Source organism: Eumetopias jubatus, unplaced genomic scaffold (genome assembly GCF_037043125.1).
Source record: "Eumetopias jubatus isolate StellerSeaLion01/CBP00866 unplaced genomic scaffold, mEumJub1_p1.0 scaffold_1, whole genome shotgun sequence".
Lineage (NCBI taxonomy): Eukaryota > Metazoa > Chordata > Mammalia > Carnivora > Otariidae > Eumetopias > Eumetopias jubatus.
In genome coordinates, this window is record NW_028274807.1 from 64,956,153 (window position 1) to 64,977,169 (window position 21,017).

Below are 21,017 nucleotides of genomic sequence, written 5' to 3' on the forward strand. Positions count from 1 at the left end.
TGGGCAAACATAGTCTCTTGTCTTTGCAGCATCCAGTGGAAACTGATTTGCTCGAAATCACACAAATATATGTGGTCAAGGTGAGACTACACAGCAGGTTTCCTGACTCTAAGTACAGGCTCATGTCATCACACAGTGGACAGCGACACCTCTGGGGAGAGCCTCCTAGGGTTCCCAGTGGATCTGGTTTTCATGTTTCTAAGTTGGGGGACTTCCCTTCTGAGACAATGGATCAGATCCTTCACCTGGGGACTACATTAGGTGTATTTATTTGCATAAAGGCAAATATATTTCTAGGCTTCTGTTGGTTTGACAGAAAGGGGAAGGAAGGTATTTATGTTTGTCTGAAGAGTGAGAAGTTGTCAGAAACCTGCTTACAAAAAAAGTATTTCTCAAAAGCTCACGTTGCTTTTTAAACCTCATTAAAAACAAACAAACGAAAATTCCTAAAAAAACTTCATTTCATCTAGTAGTTTTCTAAAAACGTGCATATCCTTTGACTTGGCAAGCCCTGAGTGGGAATCAATCCTATAGAAATAAAGGCTGCAGCATGTAAGGATATTTGCACAAGGATGTTATTGTTTGTAGTGGCGAACAACTCAGGAAACAACCTAAATGTCCACCTATGGGAAAATTACTACATAAACATGATGCTATTACAAAATATTTATTTCCATTTTTGTATAAAATAGGGGGGACCCTATATGTTTATAGGAGCATAGAAAAACAAGTGGAATAATATATATTGAACTGTTAACACTGGTCATTTCAGACTAATCGGATTTGAGGGTTATGGGGAAGATTATGAATTTTATGTTTATACAAATGTCTGTATTATTTGACTTATATAAAGCATTATTAAAATTTTGACTTAAAACTAAACATCTTTTTAAAAAAGAATATCCCTGCATTCACATTTGGTTTTTAACTTCTGGGATGAAAATCCCTTGTTCTTCAGATAGACATGGTATGCTTTTTATAAAGGTGATGAAATTGTTGGCCCTGCCCTGCTGACTAGCAGCTCCAGCAAGGTAGCCATTTGGCCTTGGCTATTGTCCTCTGGCTCCTGATCTCAGGGCTTACCTCAATGCAGAGGCAGGTGGGCTCTCCCTTTTCTGTGACTGCACATTCCCGGCCGGCTCCACAAAACACATTGGCACAGATCTTCGATTTGCTCCTGAGTTCGTCCTAAAACACAAAATCATAAAGGAAACCACGTCACGGAGAAGAGCCTGTCATGGCATAAGCCAATGGTTGTGGCAGTTACTTTCCAGACTCAGGTCTTGGTCTGGAGTTGCAGCTCATGGTTGTTGAAAGTTCCTGAAACAGCTAGAAGCCATCCCCAAGAGCCAGCCCCGGACTTGCTAGCACTGCTCCGGCCCAGGCCCGGCTACCTCGGAGTCCCTCAGATCGTTTCTTAAAGAGCAAGAGACTCTTTCTTATGTGCTTCCTTTCTTTTAAAAATGGTTACTCAACACCCCTGATATTTCAACACTACAGTAAAGAGCTATAAAGGCAGACTCTGTCCTCAAGAAGCTCCGCGACTCTCTGAGGAAGCTCCCAAATAGAGATTTAGAAAGCAACACGGAGGTGCAGCAACAGGAACACCAGGAGCCGGAAGGGAGAAGGAGGGCGAGAATCAAGGGAGGATTTCTGAAGATAGGATGCCTTAACGAACTCCTGAAGGATGAGAAGAGTAAGCCAGACAGAAATAGAGACACGTGAGAGAAACATGGCTGTCGGAAGGACCAAAATCTCACTGGGTGGTGTTTCGAAAGGCAAAAGAAGGATAGCTAAACCATCGGGAACACGGATTTGCTATTATTCAGTATGGTCTTATTCAGCCCCCGTCCACATCTGCCCCTAGCTTCAAGACCAAGAGGGCCAAACCACCCGACAGACAGTAGAATTATCCTCAAACCACTTGTGGTCAGACATTCTTGTTTAGACGTCCTCAGCAGAACCTGCAGGCAGGGAATGGTCCCAGTCTATTGCACTGAAATGAGACTGGCTGTAGGCACTAATCTGTCGGTGACACATTCCTTCTCTCACATTAATTGGTGGCTAAAAAGCAGCCCCACCTCAGGTGTCATGCAGGCCAGCAGCAGTGGTGGTTGAACAAAGGAGAATGTGATTCCTCCAGCCTCTGACTGCTGAGCAGGCAGTCACCACAGGCCTCCCCGCCCCCGCCCACCGGGGTAGCACTAACTGACAAAACCAACAAAGATGGCAGGAGCTGTGGAGGGGTCAGTAAAGACAGAGGGGGGACCTCAGATTCCACCCTTCAGACCATGTCTACCATGTCGTGCAGACAACTCACACCCACAAAGCTCGTAATACTAAAACTCTCCTAGTCGGTAAATGTTTCACATCCAAGAAGAGGTCAAAGAAAACAAAAAGCAAAATAGATATTGAGAGCCGAGGGCTGTGCCCAATACAGCCGGTCTGCTGCCACCTGGAGGCTGCTTTGCGAACTCCAGGTTATTATTGTCTCTCCTCAGCCATCTTGCCTGTCATGCAAGGATCCCATTGGTCCAGAAACTCGGGCCATGCTCACATTTCATTGGTTCATAGGCTGTTGCTAAACCCATTCTTCTTTAGATGTTGCTAAGGCGATTTCAAAAAAGCTGGCAAGCAGGGAAGAAAAGAGGAAGTAATTCCCAGAATGCTGGGGTGACTGGAGCGCTGTTGTTTCCTAAACCAGGAGTGGAGATAAAATCAAGCATATTCTCCGGGCAGGGCCCTCCTCACTGCGCCTGGGAAGGGAAAGCAGTTCTAAAAAGGAAGAGGAAAAGGCTATTGCTGACCAGTGTAAAATATCTCAGATAAGACCACCTTCTCTCCCCTTCATGAAGCAACACTCTAATCAAGAGATACAGACAAATAAATTCATAAAAAGGCATGCCCCGACACAGGCCTACGCTCAAAAGACACCAGTACACAGCTCCACCGGCAGACCTTTTACCACTTGGCTGTGCATCTGTAACTAGTCACTTTAATTCTTTGAACCTCAGTCTCCTCATCTGTAAAATAGGGGTAAATACCAGCCCTGCCTTGTGAAGATGAAACGGTATATTTGGAAGGGCATCATAAACTGAAAGCAAGCAGAGCTTCTTGTAGAATAGCCTGTGGCACGCACAGAGCTCCTTTTACCTTCTGTTACTGTTTTTAGTGAATAATAAAGAGGAATTTACTTCCAGGTTGAATTCAACCCAAGTCATTTTTCCAGAAATAGTTCTCCAAAATCATTTGAAGAAACAGATACTCTTTATTTAAAATATAAGGCCTCATATTTGAGCAGTCCAGTTCAAATTTACAAAATGTTTTCACACATACGATTTCATCTCACTGTATGAACAACCCTGCAAGGACATGTCGATTATTAACCTCATTTTATCGGAGAGGGAACTGAAAATCAGAAAGGTCAAGTGACTTGCCCAAAGGTCCCAAAGCTAAAACTGAGAGGAGCTAGGATTCCAACCTGGACCTTCAGACAACAGATGAGTAAGTTCCCATTTATCAATACCTGGCACTCTTCTAGATGATCTGGATTATACGTTATCTCACTTAAGCCCTAGGATAACACCATGAGTTAGACATCATAACATTCTCCATTTCACAGATGAGGGAACTGAGCCTTAGAGGTTAAATAACTAGAACATGCCAGAGCTAAGAACCCACCCAACCAAAGGGAAAGCAGTTCCTTCATATTTGATTTACTTTCATAGTGAGAAAATTGAAGGTTAAGGAGATTATGATAGTGATGTGATTTGCATAACTAGCAAATGTGAGAAGGTGCTTCCAAGTGTGTCGGAGAGCTAGATTTGAATTCCTACATCCCACCTCGGCTCCCTACTTGCCATGGCCATGGGCAAGGTACTTTCTTTAGACCTCAGTTTCCTCACGTGTGAAATGGGACCACTCATCCCCGCGAGGGGTGTGTGAGCCCATAAAGGAGATATACTGCCTGCAGCAGCGTGCCCGCCCCACAGCTGAGAGCTGCCGTGGTTACTGCCTCTCATTCAATTTCCCCACTGAGCGCTGTTCCCACCTCGGATGTCACGTCCCTACCCAGCCTCTGTTACCCCGAAATGATAATACTGAGAGCGGGAGGTCTGACTGAATGGAAAAAACCAAGGGCTAACAACCCGCCTCCTCTTCCGTTTAAGACCAGAGAGAAAGGGGGGCCGCGCTAGTCACACAGGCATCCCTCTTTGCAGGTGGCACATCTGTCGATAGGTGGCAATCTCTCTCTTTGTCTCGCAGAACCCGACGCCGCAATGCGGAAATGCCGCCTGGACTCCCGCAGCTCCACCCTCCCAGCCTGCGAGCTGTGGGGCAGGAGGTGGGCGAGCACCGTAGAGCCACAGGCAGCAGGATTTTTGCCCACTTGGGAGAGAATGCTCTACCTGAAACCCTCCAACCTCCCCAGTTCTTCCCATTCACAGGCATGCTTTCACACGGAAAACAACAATGAACATTTTCTACCTAGAGGTGGCCTTTTTGTACCATGGAAAGCCCCTCTCCAAGCCCTATGTTCTTGGGGAATAGGATGTCAGGAGCACCCCTGAGGTTCCTAGAAAGTTCTCTGGCATGGTAGGTGGTCTTACCCCTCTGCTGAGTGCAGGAGAAGAACATCTTGAGAGGAGATGCATATGGTATAAACATGTTCCTGCTCCAGGGACGGGGCAATCAGTGGCTGCCTTGTGGGGAGGGGTGTGGCGAGTGAGGCGGAAAAGAGGCAGGACAGCAGGTGACATGGAGAATGTGGTGCTTTGCAATATTAATTTGTGTCTGGTCCCTTCCACCTCAGAAATTCTGACCCGAAGTGCAGGGCAGCCTGGATGGGAGCGGCTGGAGACAGGGGAACCTGCCAGGTGGAAGGTCATGATCTAGTGGGGATCACAAGGGCCTAGGGTCCAGTGCTAATACTAATTAGAGCCCCTACAACTGAGTGAGGCTCTTCACAGCTATCTCTGTCCTCACAACGTCTGTACAAGTTTCCATATTTTTAGTCCCATCTAACAGATGGGGAGGAATTCGAGAGTTAGCAAAGCTCTGTGACATACAGAGGCCACATAATGGGGGAGAGCGGAGTCAGGACCTGAGCCTGGGGCCTCAGTATTCCCTTACAGGGAACAGTCAAGGGAGGGAGCTGTGCGCAGAGGGGACAGCTACGGGGGCCGGGGAGAGGCCCCAGCGCAAGGCAGTGCTTTTAGGAATTAGGTCCCAGGGCTATATGAGAATGTCATCTATGAATAGATAACCACATTGGCATATGAATTTGCTCTAGGAGTGGGAGGTCACAGGTGTACAAACCCCTAAGTCTAAGGGTACTTGTGAAAATGTGATTAACTGAATGGGGCTGGGGAGGCGGGCCTGTTCTGGAAGTGTGGACACTGATATGTTGATAGAAGTCAACAAAATACTTGCTTCCAGTGGAGAAACACTGGGTTTCCAGCTTTGACTTTCTGCACCATCTCTCTGACCTGCTTCTATGTCATTTTCATTACACATTGCAAACCATGCTCTGGGGCTTTGGTTTCATGGTTAAACTTCACAGTGCAAACTCCCCGTGGTAAAAGACTGACTGGGAACATTGCTAACTTTTACTAGGGGAAAAACTTTCTCCCTGAGCAACTGTTAGCCATTGCATGATAATAATACTTTATACTAGTACAGCAATTTCAATTAGTCTGTAATTTTCACTATCATTTTTAATTTAATAGGATAAGCAGGCAGGGGTTACCGCTAAGGCACTTCCAGACTTAACATCCAATGATAAAGAAGAAACTGAGGCTCAGAGCTACATGTGACTGGTCCAAGCACTCACAGTTGCAGAGCTGGGTCCTGGCCTAAGGTCTCCAGACTTTAATTCCACCCCTCTTTCCACAAACTACTTTGCCTCATTACAAATCAAAGTTAGAAAAGGTGTTGCTATGGATCCAAGGTCTAAAAAAATAAATTAGTTTTGCAATTAAAAAAGATCCTCTGCAAACAAAGTGAAAAGCAAGTTATTTGCAAAACCACCAGAAGAGGTGATGGTGTGTCTGAGTCTCCGGGCCGACCAGCATTAAGTCTGAACACAAACTACACTTAGAATGTTTAAAAAAAAAAGTCTTCTAAAGTCAAACAATTTCTGGAAGAACAGTGTGCTTTGGCAGGGGAGGGAGCTTATAAGCAAAACCATAAAACTGTCAGCTTAATATATCATCATTTCACTAAAGTGAACTGGATCGGCTCTGTACCCTCCATCCTTTTCCTCCTTCCCAACTTTCTTTAAAAAAAAAAAACAAAACAAAACAGAACCGCCTTACTTATGCCAAGGTGGAATTTTGGCTCCACTGGGCACTATTTTGTGACAAGTGGCTTTGTTGACAGGAGAAAGGCCCTCCTTGCTTTGCCAGAATTAGTCATGGAAACTTCACAGGAACACCAGGGCCCCTCAGATACGCTGAGCACGCTGGAGCTTGGGACAAAGGAATTCACAGAACTGGGGAGAGCCGGGGGAGGCCTGGGTGGGGCCCAGGGTGGGACGCTGGCGGCTCTCAGGCGGCATTCTGGACTGGAACCCAGTAGCACAGGCGTGAGAGCGCCAAACCTCTTCCAGACCTTGAGATCTAGTTGGAGCGCCATGTGACCTTGTTCCAGTCTCTCTGATTCTTTTGCTCTGAAAAGGAGTATCTTGCTGCATCGCACCTGCGCTAAGGAAAGAGGTGGAAGGCGATTTCTAGCAGCTGTTCTGAAGCACGTGACAGGAGCCTCTGCATCTGCAGGGTCAGTGGGCATCCCTAGATGTGTCCCTCACCTCAAGGAGAATGCACCAGGGCCACATCCAGGTCCAATGGACCCTGAAGCTTAAACGATTTGAGGGGCCCTCCTGAGAAAAACAATACACGATTATGACTGCAAAACTGGCCTTGTGAGTAAGGTCTGAAACTAAAGCTTAATTAGCTCACAATAAATCTGACTCTCCACCTACCCTATTATTTTCTTCATAAGCAAGAAGGCTTTGCGGCCTTTAGTCTATTAGAGCCCTCTTTAATGTTTTATACACATATAGCTTATCTCAAGTGAACTCCAAGTGCCTGCACATTTTGGCTTCTGACACACCTACCACAGTGCCCTGCCTGAGAAAATCCACAATAAATGTTTTTTACATTAAATTTCACTGCAGGGGTGGGGAGAATTCAAGTTAGTGTCAATGTCAGCAACCAGTGACAGTGGCACTCAGGATGTTTGGGGGAATGTGTGGCTGGCTTTCATGACATCAAAATAAGGGATGAATCACCCCAAGGGGATTAGTTTTAAGATAAAAAAAATCAAAAATCTATTATGGATTTAAGAACTACCTAATTCTCCTTTGTATTAATTTTTTTTAAAAAAAATTATTTATTTATCAGGGAGAGAGAGTACACAAGCACAGTGGTAGGGAGAGGGGCAGAGGGAGAAGCAGACGCCCCGCTGAGCAGGGAGCCAATGCGGGGCTCGATCCCAGGACCCTGGGATCCTGACTTGAGCTGAAGGCAGACACTTAACCGACTGAGGCACCCAGGAGTCCCTTTTATATAATTTCTATGTTTAGCTTCTATCTTATGGGATTAACATGTTCCTGACATTTTCTTCTCATTACGTGATAATGTATTGTGTGTCTAGAAATTACTACTTTCAAATTTCCAATGGGACAAGGCTGTTTACCGTAACCATTGTCTTAAGGATTCTGCATTCTCTGTGTTTGCCTTGTCAGACTGAAGGATCTAAACTGCCACCTTCATAGGGAAGTTCCCTCACTTTCCCAGCTGCACATTCACCATCTCTGGAATGCTTCCCACTCCATATACTTAGGTCTTTCTTGAGGTGGCCCAGCCCCAGCATGGCAAACTAGATGCTTGGTTTATGTAAGGCTAAGCTCAGTTTTCTGTGAGGGACTTGGCTAGTCATAGTAGAAGTACCGCAGCATTTAGTAAACACAGAGGTGGAAATATGTTAGGCCCTTTCACCCAGGACTGAGAAAAATTGCACATGGGTCTATGAGGTCTGGTTTCATCCCTGTTGGCAGTGAGGAGGCTCTGACTCCAGCACCTCAGGAGGGCGCCTCTGCTCTCATGCTTTCAGAGCATGGGTCACAGTGATGCACTTGGTGTCCCTGTGGAGTGCCATGCTGTCTCCCCAACTTAGGCACATCAGTGAAACCACACTGACAGGGTTTACCAGGCTCCCCAGGATCTGTCTACAGTTCTCACAGTGATCCCTGGAGTTTCCAAGATATCCTGTCAGTCTTCCTAGGAAGTGCTTTTGGTAAGGCCCCTATGTACAGTTTTACCCTTCAGTTTCTTTAGAATTCCTTGGTGGGACCTTTTAAGTCAAACCACTTTTTGCCCTGAATTAGTCTGTTAGGTTTGATCATGGTATTCATTTTCCATTCTCCAACCATCTGCCTATGATTTGTCCACTTTAAAGGGCAATGTAGGGGGTATGGATAGTCTTACAGTCTTCTTCAGTAAAGGCCAGGGCAAGGAATTAAAATCCACTAGACAGCATATTTGATAAATGCCTATAAAAAAAATCATGAATGAGGGCGCCTGAGGGCGCTCAGATGGTTGAGCGTCTGCCTTCGACTCAGGTCATGATCCCGGGGTCCTGGGATCGAGTCCCGCATCGGGCTCCCTGCTCCTTGGGAGCCTGCTTCTCTCTCTGCCTCTCTGTCTCTGTCTCTCATGAATAAATAAATAAAATCTTTAAAAAAAAAATCATGAATGATAACAGCCTGTGAATAGTGTGATGCAAGTTTCATGTAATAAACCTGAAAGGAGGACAGGATGTGGCCTCTACCTTCTCAGGAGTCTCCAACCTCGTCGGGGCAATGAAACTCACAAACGCAGATCAGTGCAATACTGAGTAGAGGGGGCTGCCGACTCCAGGAGATGGGACTTCATGGATGAGAGGGGACGTGAGCTGAGCCCTAAAAAATGGTAGGATCTGGATGGAAAAACTGTAGGTTTTTGAGCAGGAGGGTCTCAAGACCAGTTCGGCAGTGGTACATGGGAAGAAGTGGGTGAGGCAGAACTGGCAGGAAAAGGAAACTGGGTAGAAAGTGCCTGGGATGATGAAAGTCTCATGTATGGTAGTGGCATGGATACAGAGAAAGGAGGGAATTCAGGAGAAAATTCTAAAGAATGAGATCTGGCAACAAACCAGATAGAAGAGAGGAAGGTGAGAATCCAGGGAACTGCCAAGATCCTTGGCTTTGAGAGCCTGAAGGTTGGCAGTGTGTCTTCCAGAGTCAGAGACCCGGCAGAGGCCGAGTGGGGGAGGGGTCGGCGATGATGAGTCAGTAACGGACTTAAGTCTGGGGGGACAGTACAACATCTCACCGACAGTTGAAAATAAACGACTAGAGAAGCACGTCTGGACATGATCCATGTCAGAGTGAGAAACAGGGTCAAGGGAACAAATGAGCTCAGGAAGCAAGGGTGGGAATGGAGGGCTGAGGGTGGCCAAGGAGCAGGAAGAAGAGGCTGCCAGCAGACCACCTGGGGGCTTTCTGCAAGCCAGCAAAGGTGCCTTCCCCTCTAGGCAGATGTGAACCCGGACCAGGTTACAGGGCTCAGCAAGCAGCGCAGGTTGATTTCAGCCCCCTTCACCTCCTCTAGCAGTGAACAGCCTGCACGACTGTTATGAGGACTCTGAGGGCAAAGCAGCCAAGAAAGCAGGGCAGGCACATTGAGAAAACTAGGAGCAAAATCAGGATGTCTAGAGAGCTCCAAGAAATGGATGATGAATGCCACTGTATGAGAAATGATTTGGCAAATGTTGGGATGAAACAGCAAAAAAAAAAAAAAAAAATTTTTTTTTTAAACCTCTGCCGAAACCTGAACAGCCAGACCAGACAGAGGCGGTGAGGTCCTATGGAAGGAGAACTGATACAGGAACCTGGAGAGAGGCCCTGGACATATCTCTCTCTGCCTCCACACTGTGTGACTTAGGGGAAGGTGCCCGACTTCTCTGGGCCTCCGTTTCCCCATCTATAAAAGGAAAGAATTGTAGATGATGCCCAAGTCCCTTAAACTATTAAGAGTCTCTTAACTAGAAAGCACAGACATTTGCCATTTCAGATGTTCTTGAGTATTAAAACTTTAATCTCCCAAGGAAGTTAACCTAGACCCCCAAACTAAAGATTGGTTATGTATAGAGCCTTCTATTGAGTGCTTCAGGTTTTTGCTGAGTTTTGGTGGTGGAATTAAAGTTGGCTTTTGCAGTCAAAGAATTTTCATAAGCAATGCTTTTTCATTCCCTCCTGGGTCATGACAGGAAATCAGAGGAGCCGTAATGGGACCCCAATTGAGTGGCCTGATTTCACTCTTGGTTGACTGGTTGGAACCCTCTACTCCTTTTGAATGCCATTAATGACATTTTTATTCTATTTGTGTTTGCCTTGCAAGAAGAAAAGGGAGAGAATGGCTAAAGGAAATTCACATGAGATTCACAATTCTTCATTCCTGCCAAGAACCTGTCACTGAAGTATGTCTGGGACTGCCAGGGCTCACATTTACTCAGCATCCATGCTCTAATTATTTCCACATGTAGTTCAAGGCAAATGGTTGATTAAAAGTTAAAAACAAAACAAAACAATACCCACACACCTAAATCCCAGGACCCTCCACTAAGGAAGGAGGAGCTCTAGGGCAGCTATAGGAGACCTCCGAGAAAACGTTTTGGAAATGTCCCCTATAGTGCCAGGCACATCAGACCAACATCCCCACACATCCCCACACATCCCCAGCACTCCATCCCAAGCCAGCCCTCCACCTCCCCAAGCTTCCCCAAGCACTGAACCAAACACGATTCACATTCTTTGAACTTCTGAGTGGAATGTAGGATTTATTCCTTCTATGCTTTGGTAGAAGGCCTAAGAGATGGATATAGGCTAAGAGCTACAAGTTCTCTCCACCCCTTTTGCCCTGGGTTCTACTGAATTTAGGTAGACTCTGGGTAGTTCCTGATATCACATACTAGGGAAGAAATCCAGTGTGCAGAGAACGGGGGTACCTGCCCCAAGCTGGAGAACAGTCTCCATGTATACCGCTCCTTTCCATAATCCCAATTTGCATACGGCTCCCCCTAAAACTGAAAGTTAACTCACTGTTCCCCAAGGTGGTTCACATGACCTGGCACTGATTCAGATGCCTGACACTGTCATCTATGACATCTACTTGGCCGTATTTAACAAGGTCTTTGGCAGTGATTCAGTCTTCCTGTGTCCTGGGTGATTTCATTGTTTATGTGGCCTCAAGATCCTTGACCTCCTCACCTCCAGTAAACCTCACTTCAGGAGGTATCTGTGAGTAGAGCAGGTAACTGCAGCAGACTAAAATAAAGGGCACAGGGCTCTTGAGGTCTTACATTTTGAAATGAAAACTCATTACCCTTTGAAAATGTCAGCACCGTGAAGTATTGTTAGATGCTTCTTTAACTTTAAAATGGGCAAAGAATGAGAGAATGTCCCACAAGACCAGCTAAAAAAACAATGTCACCATCTGGGAAGTCTGATTTATTGTCTGAATTACACAAATTCTTCCTGTCCTTCAAGGGTCAGCTCAAGTTACACAACTCCATCCTCAGTGACCTTTTCCTCTTGAGTGTTATGAGCTCCTCCTTCCATCTCTAAACTTTCATTCTTCTCTGTACAAACTCATTTGGTCACTTTTTTAAAAATGTAATTGATTATGCAGATTTTGTCTTCCCAGATGAACTGTAAGTTCCTAGAGGACAAGGCTTTAAAGTCTGTGTTCTAAAGTCTTTCACAGGTCCAGGCAGAGTACATTGTGCCACACCATCAACCTTTGTTGGAAGTATCTAAGAGCAACTGAGCCACACTGCCCTAAGGACCTAGAGCAGGGGCAGAAAGACAGCCCCCTGGGCCAATTCCTCTCCTGGGGCTGCCTCCTTTCAGGATCAGTTTTTTTGGGGGGGTGGGGGGAATAGCCTAAAGACCCCTCCCTTCTCCACCAGGCCATAAATATTCAGCCTGTAATTTCCCGAATGAGAGATTGTCTTTGACCCACAGAAAGACATTGGGGGGTGTGTGTCGGGGGGGGAGGTGAGGTGGACAGGAGAGCAATGGAGGATGGAAATGGCTTTCAGTCATTTCCTTTGTCCACAATTAATGTATAATCTTGCAGACATGACGAGGGAATGGGAATGGGAAAAGGGGAAAGGATGGAAGAGGAGGCAATGTGGGAATGCAGGGTACCTCGCAGGGAGGCAAAATTGGGTGGGACTTCAGAGTGTAGGGTGGAGGTCGCCAGAGAGCAGCCTGCCGCCTTGGTGACCTCTGCAACAAGGCCTCTGCAACGGAGAAGTAGAGAGAGACAAAGATAAGCAAGAGGGGCCAAGAGAAATTGTGAAAATGGGCCTATTATCCAAGGTAGCTGTTTTGTGTTAACTCTTCTCGGGAACCCTGCTCCTACACTGTCTGCAGTAGTAGGGAGCATCATGGTCCGTCTGCAGAGACAGGAGGAAGAATACATTGCCACTGCCCTATCCTAGCCCCTCCCCCATGTGCAGAAGATTCTGCGGGTCTCCAAGCACTCCCTTCTGGCTCATCTACTAGGCTGACCTTACTGTGGGCTGGAATACACTGAAATGGCAGTGGCCAGGGAAGGGCTAGGCCTCTGCTGTGCCCAAGCATTTTATTTGCTGGGTGCTGGGCATCTTGAAAGGGACTGCGATGTCCAACCAAGAGCTGAGACCATGTGACAGATGGAGGGGGCAAGGAGGCAAGATAGCAGGGAGGTGAGGGTTGACTGGAACAAAGTGGAGCGGAGAGACCCCAGAGACCCAGCAGAGCATAACAGTGTGAATCTCTACTTTAAAAACACAGACAAAGCCCTGGGACTCCGGGGGCAGTGTGGCTGCAAAGCTATCAAGTTTCTAGCATCCCAGCAATTATTCTCCAGCCTGTGGCACGCATGAGGGGTTAAAACGCAGCAAGCAACTCCACGCTAAATGAAGTCACCATATGTGTGGCTCCGTATGGTTCTAGGAGAAGCAGACAGATGTAATTAGAGGTTCTTAAGACACTGTGTTGCCATGGCAACTGTTGGCCAGGAGAACCTGGAGTCCGAGGAATACAGTCTTCCAAGGAAATGCCAGAGGCAGGTGGTGTTCATCATCCTCAGGCTCCACAGACAAGGCTTCTTCCCCCGCTCCCCGGCCCGGTCCTACACTCTTGGGGACCCTCCCTCTCCAATTCCTCCTCATCCCCACTTCCTATGCCCCAGATAGGCACTCAGAGCAACTCCAAATGCAGACGAAGCACTCCCTTCAGATGGCATCCAAAGGCAGGAATTAAGGAGAAGTCGAATCTTGGGAGAGTTCGTTCAGGAGACATTGTTCTCTGGGCAGTCTCTGGTCCCGGGGGCTTTCTAGATCTGAGTGTGGGTATCACGAGGGGAAGCTGCAAGCTTAATTTACATATCACTCTGGAGTCCAGTTCCTCTATGAGGCGGATGCTGGATGGGCACCATAGGACAAGTAGGGGTATGTGAGCTTGAGCAGGAGGATGTCTGCTCTTAGTAGGCAGCCGTGCATTTATCAGCCAAACTGGAACATTTTGAAAGTAAAAGGAGACCTTTAAAATAGATATACTTGGACAACAGGCGGAGACTGTGACATCTGGTCACCTCAATTAACAGGCTACCTAACGGGAAAATTACTACTTTTATTTTACGGAGTGGAAAGTCTAACCTGGTGTCTATGAGCCCCCAGAAACCCAGCTATGGATTTTGGGACTGGATTTTCCTAGAGCATAACCTAGGAAAGATGAGAAACTCAAAGAAAGTACTACTCCGGGCATGAACTGCCTTAATCTCTTGATTCAATTGCCACATGAGGATATTCATGGTGTTCTGCTGTTGCAAAACTGGGGAATCTGGGCAGACGGGACCACTTTCCTTCAAAATCTCGGTCATTACAAATCCTTCCAACTGCTTCTCTAAAGAGAGAAACATTCATTTCACACATTGTTGCCAAAGAGGGATGATTGTCTACGGATTTATGGCAATAATGTGGTCAATAGAGTGGGATCATTCCACAGCAGAGAGACCTAATAAATCTCCCCCTGACGAGTGGAGGTTTCCAGGTGTACATTCTTACACATTCCTTAACAACTAAACCAAAAACAGTGGCTCAGGGATTCTGTGGTCCCAAAACCCAGGGAAAGGCTAGACTCTCCTAGGGAACCAGCAGAAATGACTGTATTTTAGGCACAACATAACCAGCCCAGAAATTATAAGAATGTGGTTCAGCCACAAGCTACGTTACAGAACGATGGGATGTGCAGAGGGTAAGGCCCACCCAGGGTGCATCCCCTAGTATTTTCTCAAAGGCTGTGGGAATCAGAGCCATTTGATAAAAGTTCCTGGCAGTTCCTTGACAACCGTGACTAGTAATGGCCCTCATCTCTCAACCCTGGCTCAAGGCTGGGAACCACTGGGGCCAACTTGCCTTACTTACCTGCACCTAAATGCAGACAGGTTCTAGATACTGGGGTGCAAAACTCTGAACTTAATGTGTAGCTTTCCCAAGATTTTTGGGTGGCAGTAAAGGGCTCCTTACAACCTGTAAGCATCAATTAACACCATGGCTCTCTGCTAAGCGTGTATGCTGGGAAGTCCTGACACCCACTGCAGGTCCCCTGCATTTTAATAGTCCAATTTCGAGAGATATTAACCTTTCTGGAACAAATTAAGAACTTGATAAAATCAATCCCTTTGAAAGAAAAACAAAAACAAAAACAACAACACTGCAAGCACAAGTGAATCTGCATTTCCTTATCACTGTCCAAAGTAGAATTGGACAAAACCTATTTCCAAGCAAGTAGTCGAGCACAAGAATACCAAACATCAAGTTGGATGCTGGGGGCTCAAGGAAGGATAAAGCACAGTCCATGTCCCTAAGCTGCTGACAGTTTAGTTGAGGAGTTGAGGGGGTGGGAGAGGGAGAGGGAGAGAGAGAAAATCCCAAGCAGGCTCCACACCCAGCATGGAGCCTGATGCAGGGCTTGATTTCACAACCCTGAGATCACGACCTGAGCCAAAATCAAGAGTCCGTCACTTAACTCAATGAGCCACCCAGGCACCCCAATACATGGAATTTTAAATACCAACACAATCTAATAAGCGAAAACTCAAGACAATGTGTAGCTCAGTGTGATTTGTGGTTAAGTGACAAGAGTCTAGAGCAGCACTGTCCAATAGCAATATAATATCAGTCGCACAGAGGATTTGAAAATTTCTGGTAAAATTTTAGAAAGTCAAAAGAAACAATTATTTTAATAATTTGTTTTACATAAGCCAATATAGCCAAAATATTACCATTTCAGCTTGTAACCAATAGCATCAGTGAGACATTTTATATGCTTTCGTTCATAGTAAGTGTTTGATACCTGGCATGCATTTTTCACTTATAGCACATCTTAATGAGACTAGCCACACAGCAAGAGCTCAATATCCACTGGTGGCTCATGGCTTTTCCTACTGAGCAGCCCAGCTCTAATAAGTTCTGGGTGCTGACATATTATTGAGGGCTGAATTGAGGAGGAGAGTTTAGGGAGAAAGAATAAGACTTTCTTTAACTAGGAATGTCTTATAGTGGTGTATATAATTGAAGTCAACAGCTATTTGAACACCTCGGTAAGGCAGCATGCTTGGCTGCATGGACCAGGATACTGATGTGATGAATATCCAGTCCTTTCAACACAGGCAGGTGTCCTGGGCACTTAAGCCTAATTCTGGCTCTGCTTTTAATGCCTATGGACAAGTCACCCTTCTAGTCTCCTCCGTAAGATAAAATAGGTGCCACCTCCTTTAGTACTTTGTATGGCTTATCTCATAAAGCAGTAAGGGGCTAATCAAACTACTTATTTTGAAACTTCCCTTAACTATTTAAATACTTTTACTTTTTTTGCAAAAAAGCCCATGGACAAATTTGGCAATATAGTGGATATTTCTCAAAACTTTTTTTCTGTTTCTTGGCTCAACTGCTACACCCTGTTGCTGCCAACTTTCAATAATATTACACACACACACACACACACACACACACTTTTAGTACCTTGAGATTAAACTCAATGAAAATATGCACATTCTATTCTTGAGACATTCCAGCCTTGCATTCTTTCCTTGGAGCAGTTGGGAAGTCACGGCGGGGGCAGCGGCGGCGGGGGGGGGGGGGGGGGGGCAGCTGTAAAACTTACTCAGGCTGGCCAATCAGCCTTATCTGAGTCAGGAGACCCACCAAGGACAGACTGCCACGTATTCTGCTCCACTGTAATAGCAGAACTCCCTATTTTTGCAAAGATTAAAATCCTCTGAGACCTTCAAACTGTACCAACAATGCACAAAGACCTCTTTCTCTGTTCAATTTGCTTTCCCCCCCCCGAGGACTACATTAGAAACTCTACACAAAAACCTACTAGCTTAGTTGCTACAGATTATCATTTGCAGTAAAAACACTTCCTTAGTATTATGTAGCTGTTTAATTCTCAAAGCTCTGTTCTTTAACTGATTAAACACTAGAGAAATGCCACATATTTAACTGCTTTTGGTTACCCTGACTCCACTGAAAAGTGGAGCAACATGTTATGGAAGTCAACAAACTGGTCTATGGGTCAACAGTAAGGGAGTTAAGAGAATAAGGGGGCAGGTAAGTAGGGATGTCTGCTCCTTAAAACCCCACCAACTGCTAATCACTGGGTCATTGGTGGAACTTCCCCCAGGATAAAAGATACCTCTGAGATCTAACGTGCAAATCCAGTGACACTGTATTTCCCATACTGGTGACATCAGAGTTGCCATTCAAATGAACAGGAGACAGAGCAAGAGCAGAAAGGATCCCCCAAAATAAAGGTCTCAGTAAATGATGATAGTCAGAAGACAAAGTGACCAGAGGCTCTGGGGCAAAGAATCACCAACAACAGAATTTAATTTAATGCTTTATTTTATATTCCTTGGGATATTAGCTCACTCTGGGAACGATGCCCAGTTAAATCAGAATTGCTGTTCATGGGAGGAAAGAATAAAAATATTTACTATTTAGTAAGCCTCTGCTTAAATTCCAACTTCACCTGGAGCTGAGAGAGTCAGAATCCAGGTGTCAGACTAAGCAAGCCCAGCATTACTACCATGTCCAAGGTTAAGCAAAGTGTTGATGGGCAAATGCTGTCAACCATCTTCCCACGTACACAAATACTTGCAGAATCTGATATAGAGACCAGAGATTATAGGCAAGATACTGTGCATCTTCTCATATGACATATGAGACATTTGGATTCATTAATTAACCCATTTGACTGGTGGATCAACTCAACAAATATTTACTGAGCACCTAGTATATGCTAAGCCCAGTTCTAGGTGCTGGGGATTCATTGGTGAATGAGACAGAGAAGGACCACATCTTGAAGAAGTACATATTCTAGAGAGAGGAGAGTGAAAACAAACACAATTAACAAGATCATTTCAGATTGTGATGTACATTTAGAAGAACATAGCATATGTTTGACAGAGAAATCTGGGAGAGGGGACACCACTTAGATTGGATGAGGGAATGCTCTCTTGAGCTGAGACCTAAGGATGAAAGGAGCAGTTCAGACAGCCGGAAGAAAAATGCAAAAGTTGTGACACAGGGCAGAATTTGTTATGTTCCCGGAACAGAAAAAGGCTAGTGTGGCTGTGACACAGGGTCTAGCAGGGAGAGTGGTGAGAGGTTAGCTGGGGAAAGCAGGCAAGGCATGGAGCGTGTAGGACCTTGTACACACTGGTAAGAATTTTGTATTTTATTCTTAATGAAATGGGGAACACTGGAGGAGAGTGATGGGATCAGACATGTGTTTTACAAAGATTACTCAGGCTGCTGTGTAGAGAATTAGAGGGAGAGAGGCAAGAAGGACAAAGCGGTGAGCAGCTAAGAGGCTACTGCAATCGTCCAGTGCAAAATGATGGCGGCTTAGTCTAGGGCGGTGGCGATGGAGACTGAGAACCGTCAAAGGGGAGGCAATATATTCTGACAGTAGAGTCAACAGGACTTGCTGATGGACTAGGAATGGATAGGAAGAGTGAAATCACCGAAAGAAGATTCCTGGGTACTTTGAGTTGATAACCAAGAAATACCTCAGCCCGTTCTTTGTAGGTATGGACATGGCCATGCCAATGGTCCAGTATGGAGTCACTTCTGGAAGGATCTTCCCTCAGACTGGCCCTGGGGTCCAGGTAAGTCCCATGCCTTCTCGATAAACCTGCATTAGTTTAGGAAGTGAGTTCAGCAAGCCTGCTAAGACCTGGTGTCAGATGTAAATAGACTCTGCTTATGAAAATCTGTCCAGAACTGATCCGTGTTCCCAACTGTTCCATGGAACACAGCATTCAAGTATTTATAGTATTTTTGGAAATGGTGCCCTATGGTGAAATGTCTGGGAAACACTGCTTATAATACTCTCCTCCTAGAAAAGAGAATAAATGATGCACATGAACACTGTCAAGTTCTAAAAAGTCCTGCAACTAAAGAACCACTTAACCTAGCACATAGATTAATATCACTCACTACACTTTGAGAAACAGGGGTCTAGGCTCTGTATGTCTCTCCCTGTAGTCTGACTGTCCCCTGGAATTCAAGCAAAATCAAGAAGAGCAGCTCCTATTTACCGAGCACTTACCTTGTGGAAGGTACTGTGTATTAATATCTCCCTAGCTACACACACTATATACAGGTGCCATTTTAATTGATAGCTTTTATGTTATCATTTGTTCTTGTGAGTTTTGCTTTACGGACCATGTGTTCACTTAGCAAAAGCAGACATTATCTCCTCTGATCATATAAATCAGCAGTGTTCATTCACAGTATTTACTCATGCAGCGCTTAATATAAAGACCAGAAATTCTTCACTTTATCGCCCCATCTTCATTTACTTACTCCACTACAATTAAGAGTGAGAATTTCTCACTCTCGTCACTGCCTCCCTCTTCCTTCAGGCCTCCTCTTCACTAGTTTCCTTCTTCCTATTTATTCCACTTATTTCTAAGACAAGAACCATTTGGGGGCAGTTCACATGCTTTGAACATCCTTGGGCTTAGAATTCCCTACTTTCTGTTTCTCTCTCAAAGAAAATGTCATGGCTTTCAGAATATGGCTGGCACATCTAAACCCTCAGACTGGGGGGTGCTTGGGTGGCTCATTCAGTTAAGCATATGCCTTTGGCTCAGGTCATGATCTCGGGGTCCTGGGATCAAGCCCCACGTTGGGCTCCCTACTCGCGGGGAGTCTGTCTGTCTCTCTCTCCCCTTGCCCCATAATAACCCTCAGCTATCTGGAAGACAAACACACCACACACACACACACACACACACACACACACACACACACACACACACACACACACACACTCATTTCATCGACCTCAGCAGAGAGAAGACTTTTCCTGGAGTTAAACAATAGATCACTGGGGAATGGGGAGGTCTTTACATTCCTGGCTACTGTAACACGAGTCATTATGGTTACTAAATGACAATGCTATTTACTTTACACAGAGCGAAATACTCGTAGCATTATCTAAAAAAATAACCCAATCACCAACTGAAATATAGCCACTGGGGAAGATCGAAGCTCACTCTAATCCACCAGCAATTCAATGATGCAACTTAAGCAGGAAATGAACAGCCTTCTATTTGATCAAATGTGTAAAGAGAAATTAGTGGGAAAATGCAATGACCTAGCTGTAAAATGACCAACACAGTGGGATTAACAATCCTCAGCATTGGCTGTTCTTAGAGGATTTCACATCTTCATGGTTTCCTTATTTTTGTCTAAGCAAAGGGAATGCCTACATAGGGCATGTGATGAACACACATAAAAACAACTTTTATAGTTTATTATCCAGGTTGTATTGTACATGCTTTTTTCTTTAATTAGTTTTTTTTTATTGAAGTATAATTCACATATTAGTTTCAGGTATACAACATAGTGATTTGATATTTTTGTACATTATGAAATAATCCCTACAGTAAGTCTCATTACCCATATATGTACTTTTGCAGAAAACAAAGAAAAACACAAAGACAGGTGCCCAGTTGTATCTCTCAGAGATAAAGGTATTAACTTGGTACTTGTCCTTAAGCAATATACACAATATTGTATATATTGTGTATATTGTGTATACAATACACAAGTAGTTTAGGAAAATAAGTCTGCAGTGTGAGTACTGAATTTATTATACCCAACATTTAGCAAAGACTTCAGTGTCTGGCCTCTTTACTCAGAACACTTCCCAATGCTATTCTCCCTTCTAGTCCCGTCCCTTCAAGAAAGGAAGTTGAGAAACCCCTAATGAACTCACACCTGAAGGAGGGGGTTTTCTTTGACCATTAGCCAACCCTTCGTACCATGCAGAAAATCATGCTTCTGTTGAACATGATGCAGACACCAATTAATGCATAAAGTAGAAGGCTATACCCTTAAAATAAATAGCTAAGCCAGGAAGTCTGCTTCTCTGCATGTGGCTGTTGGCAAGGCTAAGGCCACACAGGATAAGAAAGGAGAGAAAACAGAAAATGCCAAGGATAGAGGACTAGACGGGTAGGGGAACAAAGCACAAATGGACACATTCCTGAACGATTCTTAGGACTCTGAGGGGAAGCCAGCTGAACTTCCGGCTTCTGACATAGACCTCAGCCTGCCCCCAATCAACTGTAGTTATCATAATTATAGCATATAGTGAAGACCCATAGATAAGGCCGCCCCTGGAGGAGTGAAGCTGAGCATTTTGAGCATTTGTGACATCTGCCTGCATCCCAAAGCAGGTTTTTGTGAGCTGAGGCAGGCCACCACAGAAATCCTACCTGGGTCCTCCCGATAAGGACCATGGCCATGAAGGGAACTCAGGTATGTCTGAGTCTGAGCTCAGTTCAACAGCTTTTAGCTGCTCTAACAGAAACTCCACACATTTATCAATTTCTTACTAAGCT

The 21,017-nt window shown here is 45.2% G+C and overlaps 1 protein-coding gene across 1 annotated transcript in view; it reads right to left on the reverse strand.

Moving 5' to 3' along the window:
- The window catches only part of FSTL1 (follistatin like 1), a 52,264-nt gene that overhangs the window by 17,662 nt on the left and 13,585 nt on the right, over positions 1 to 21,017 (reverse strand). Inside the window, exon 3 of the mRNA XM_028110708.2 lies at positions 1,084 to 1,188. Within this exon, the coding sequence (XP_027966509.1) occupies positions 1,084 to 1,188 (105 nt within the window). The remainder of the gene's footprint in view (positions 1 to 1,083; positions 1,189 to 21,017) is intronic.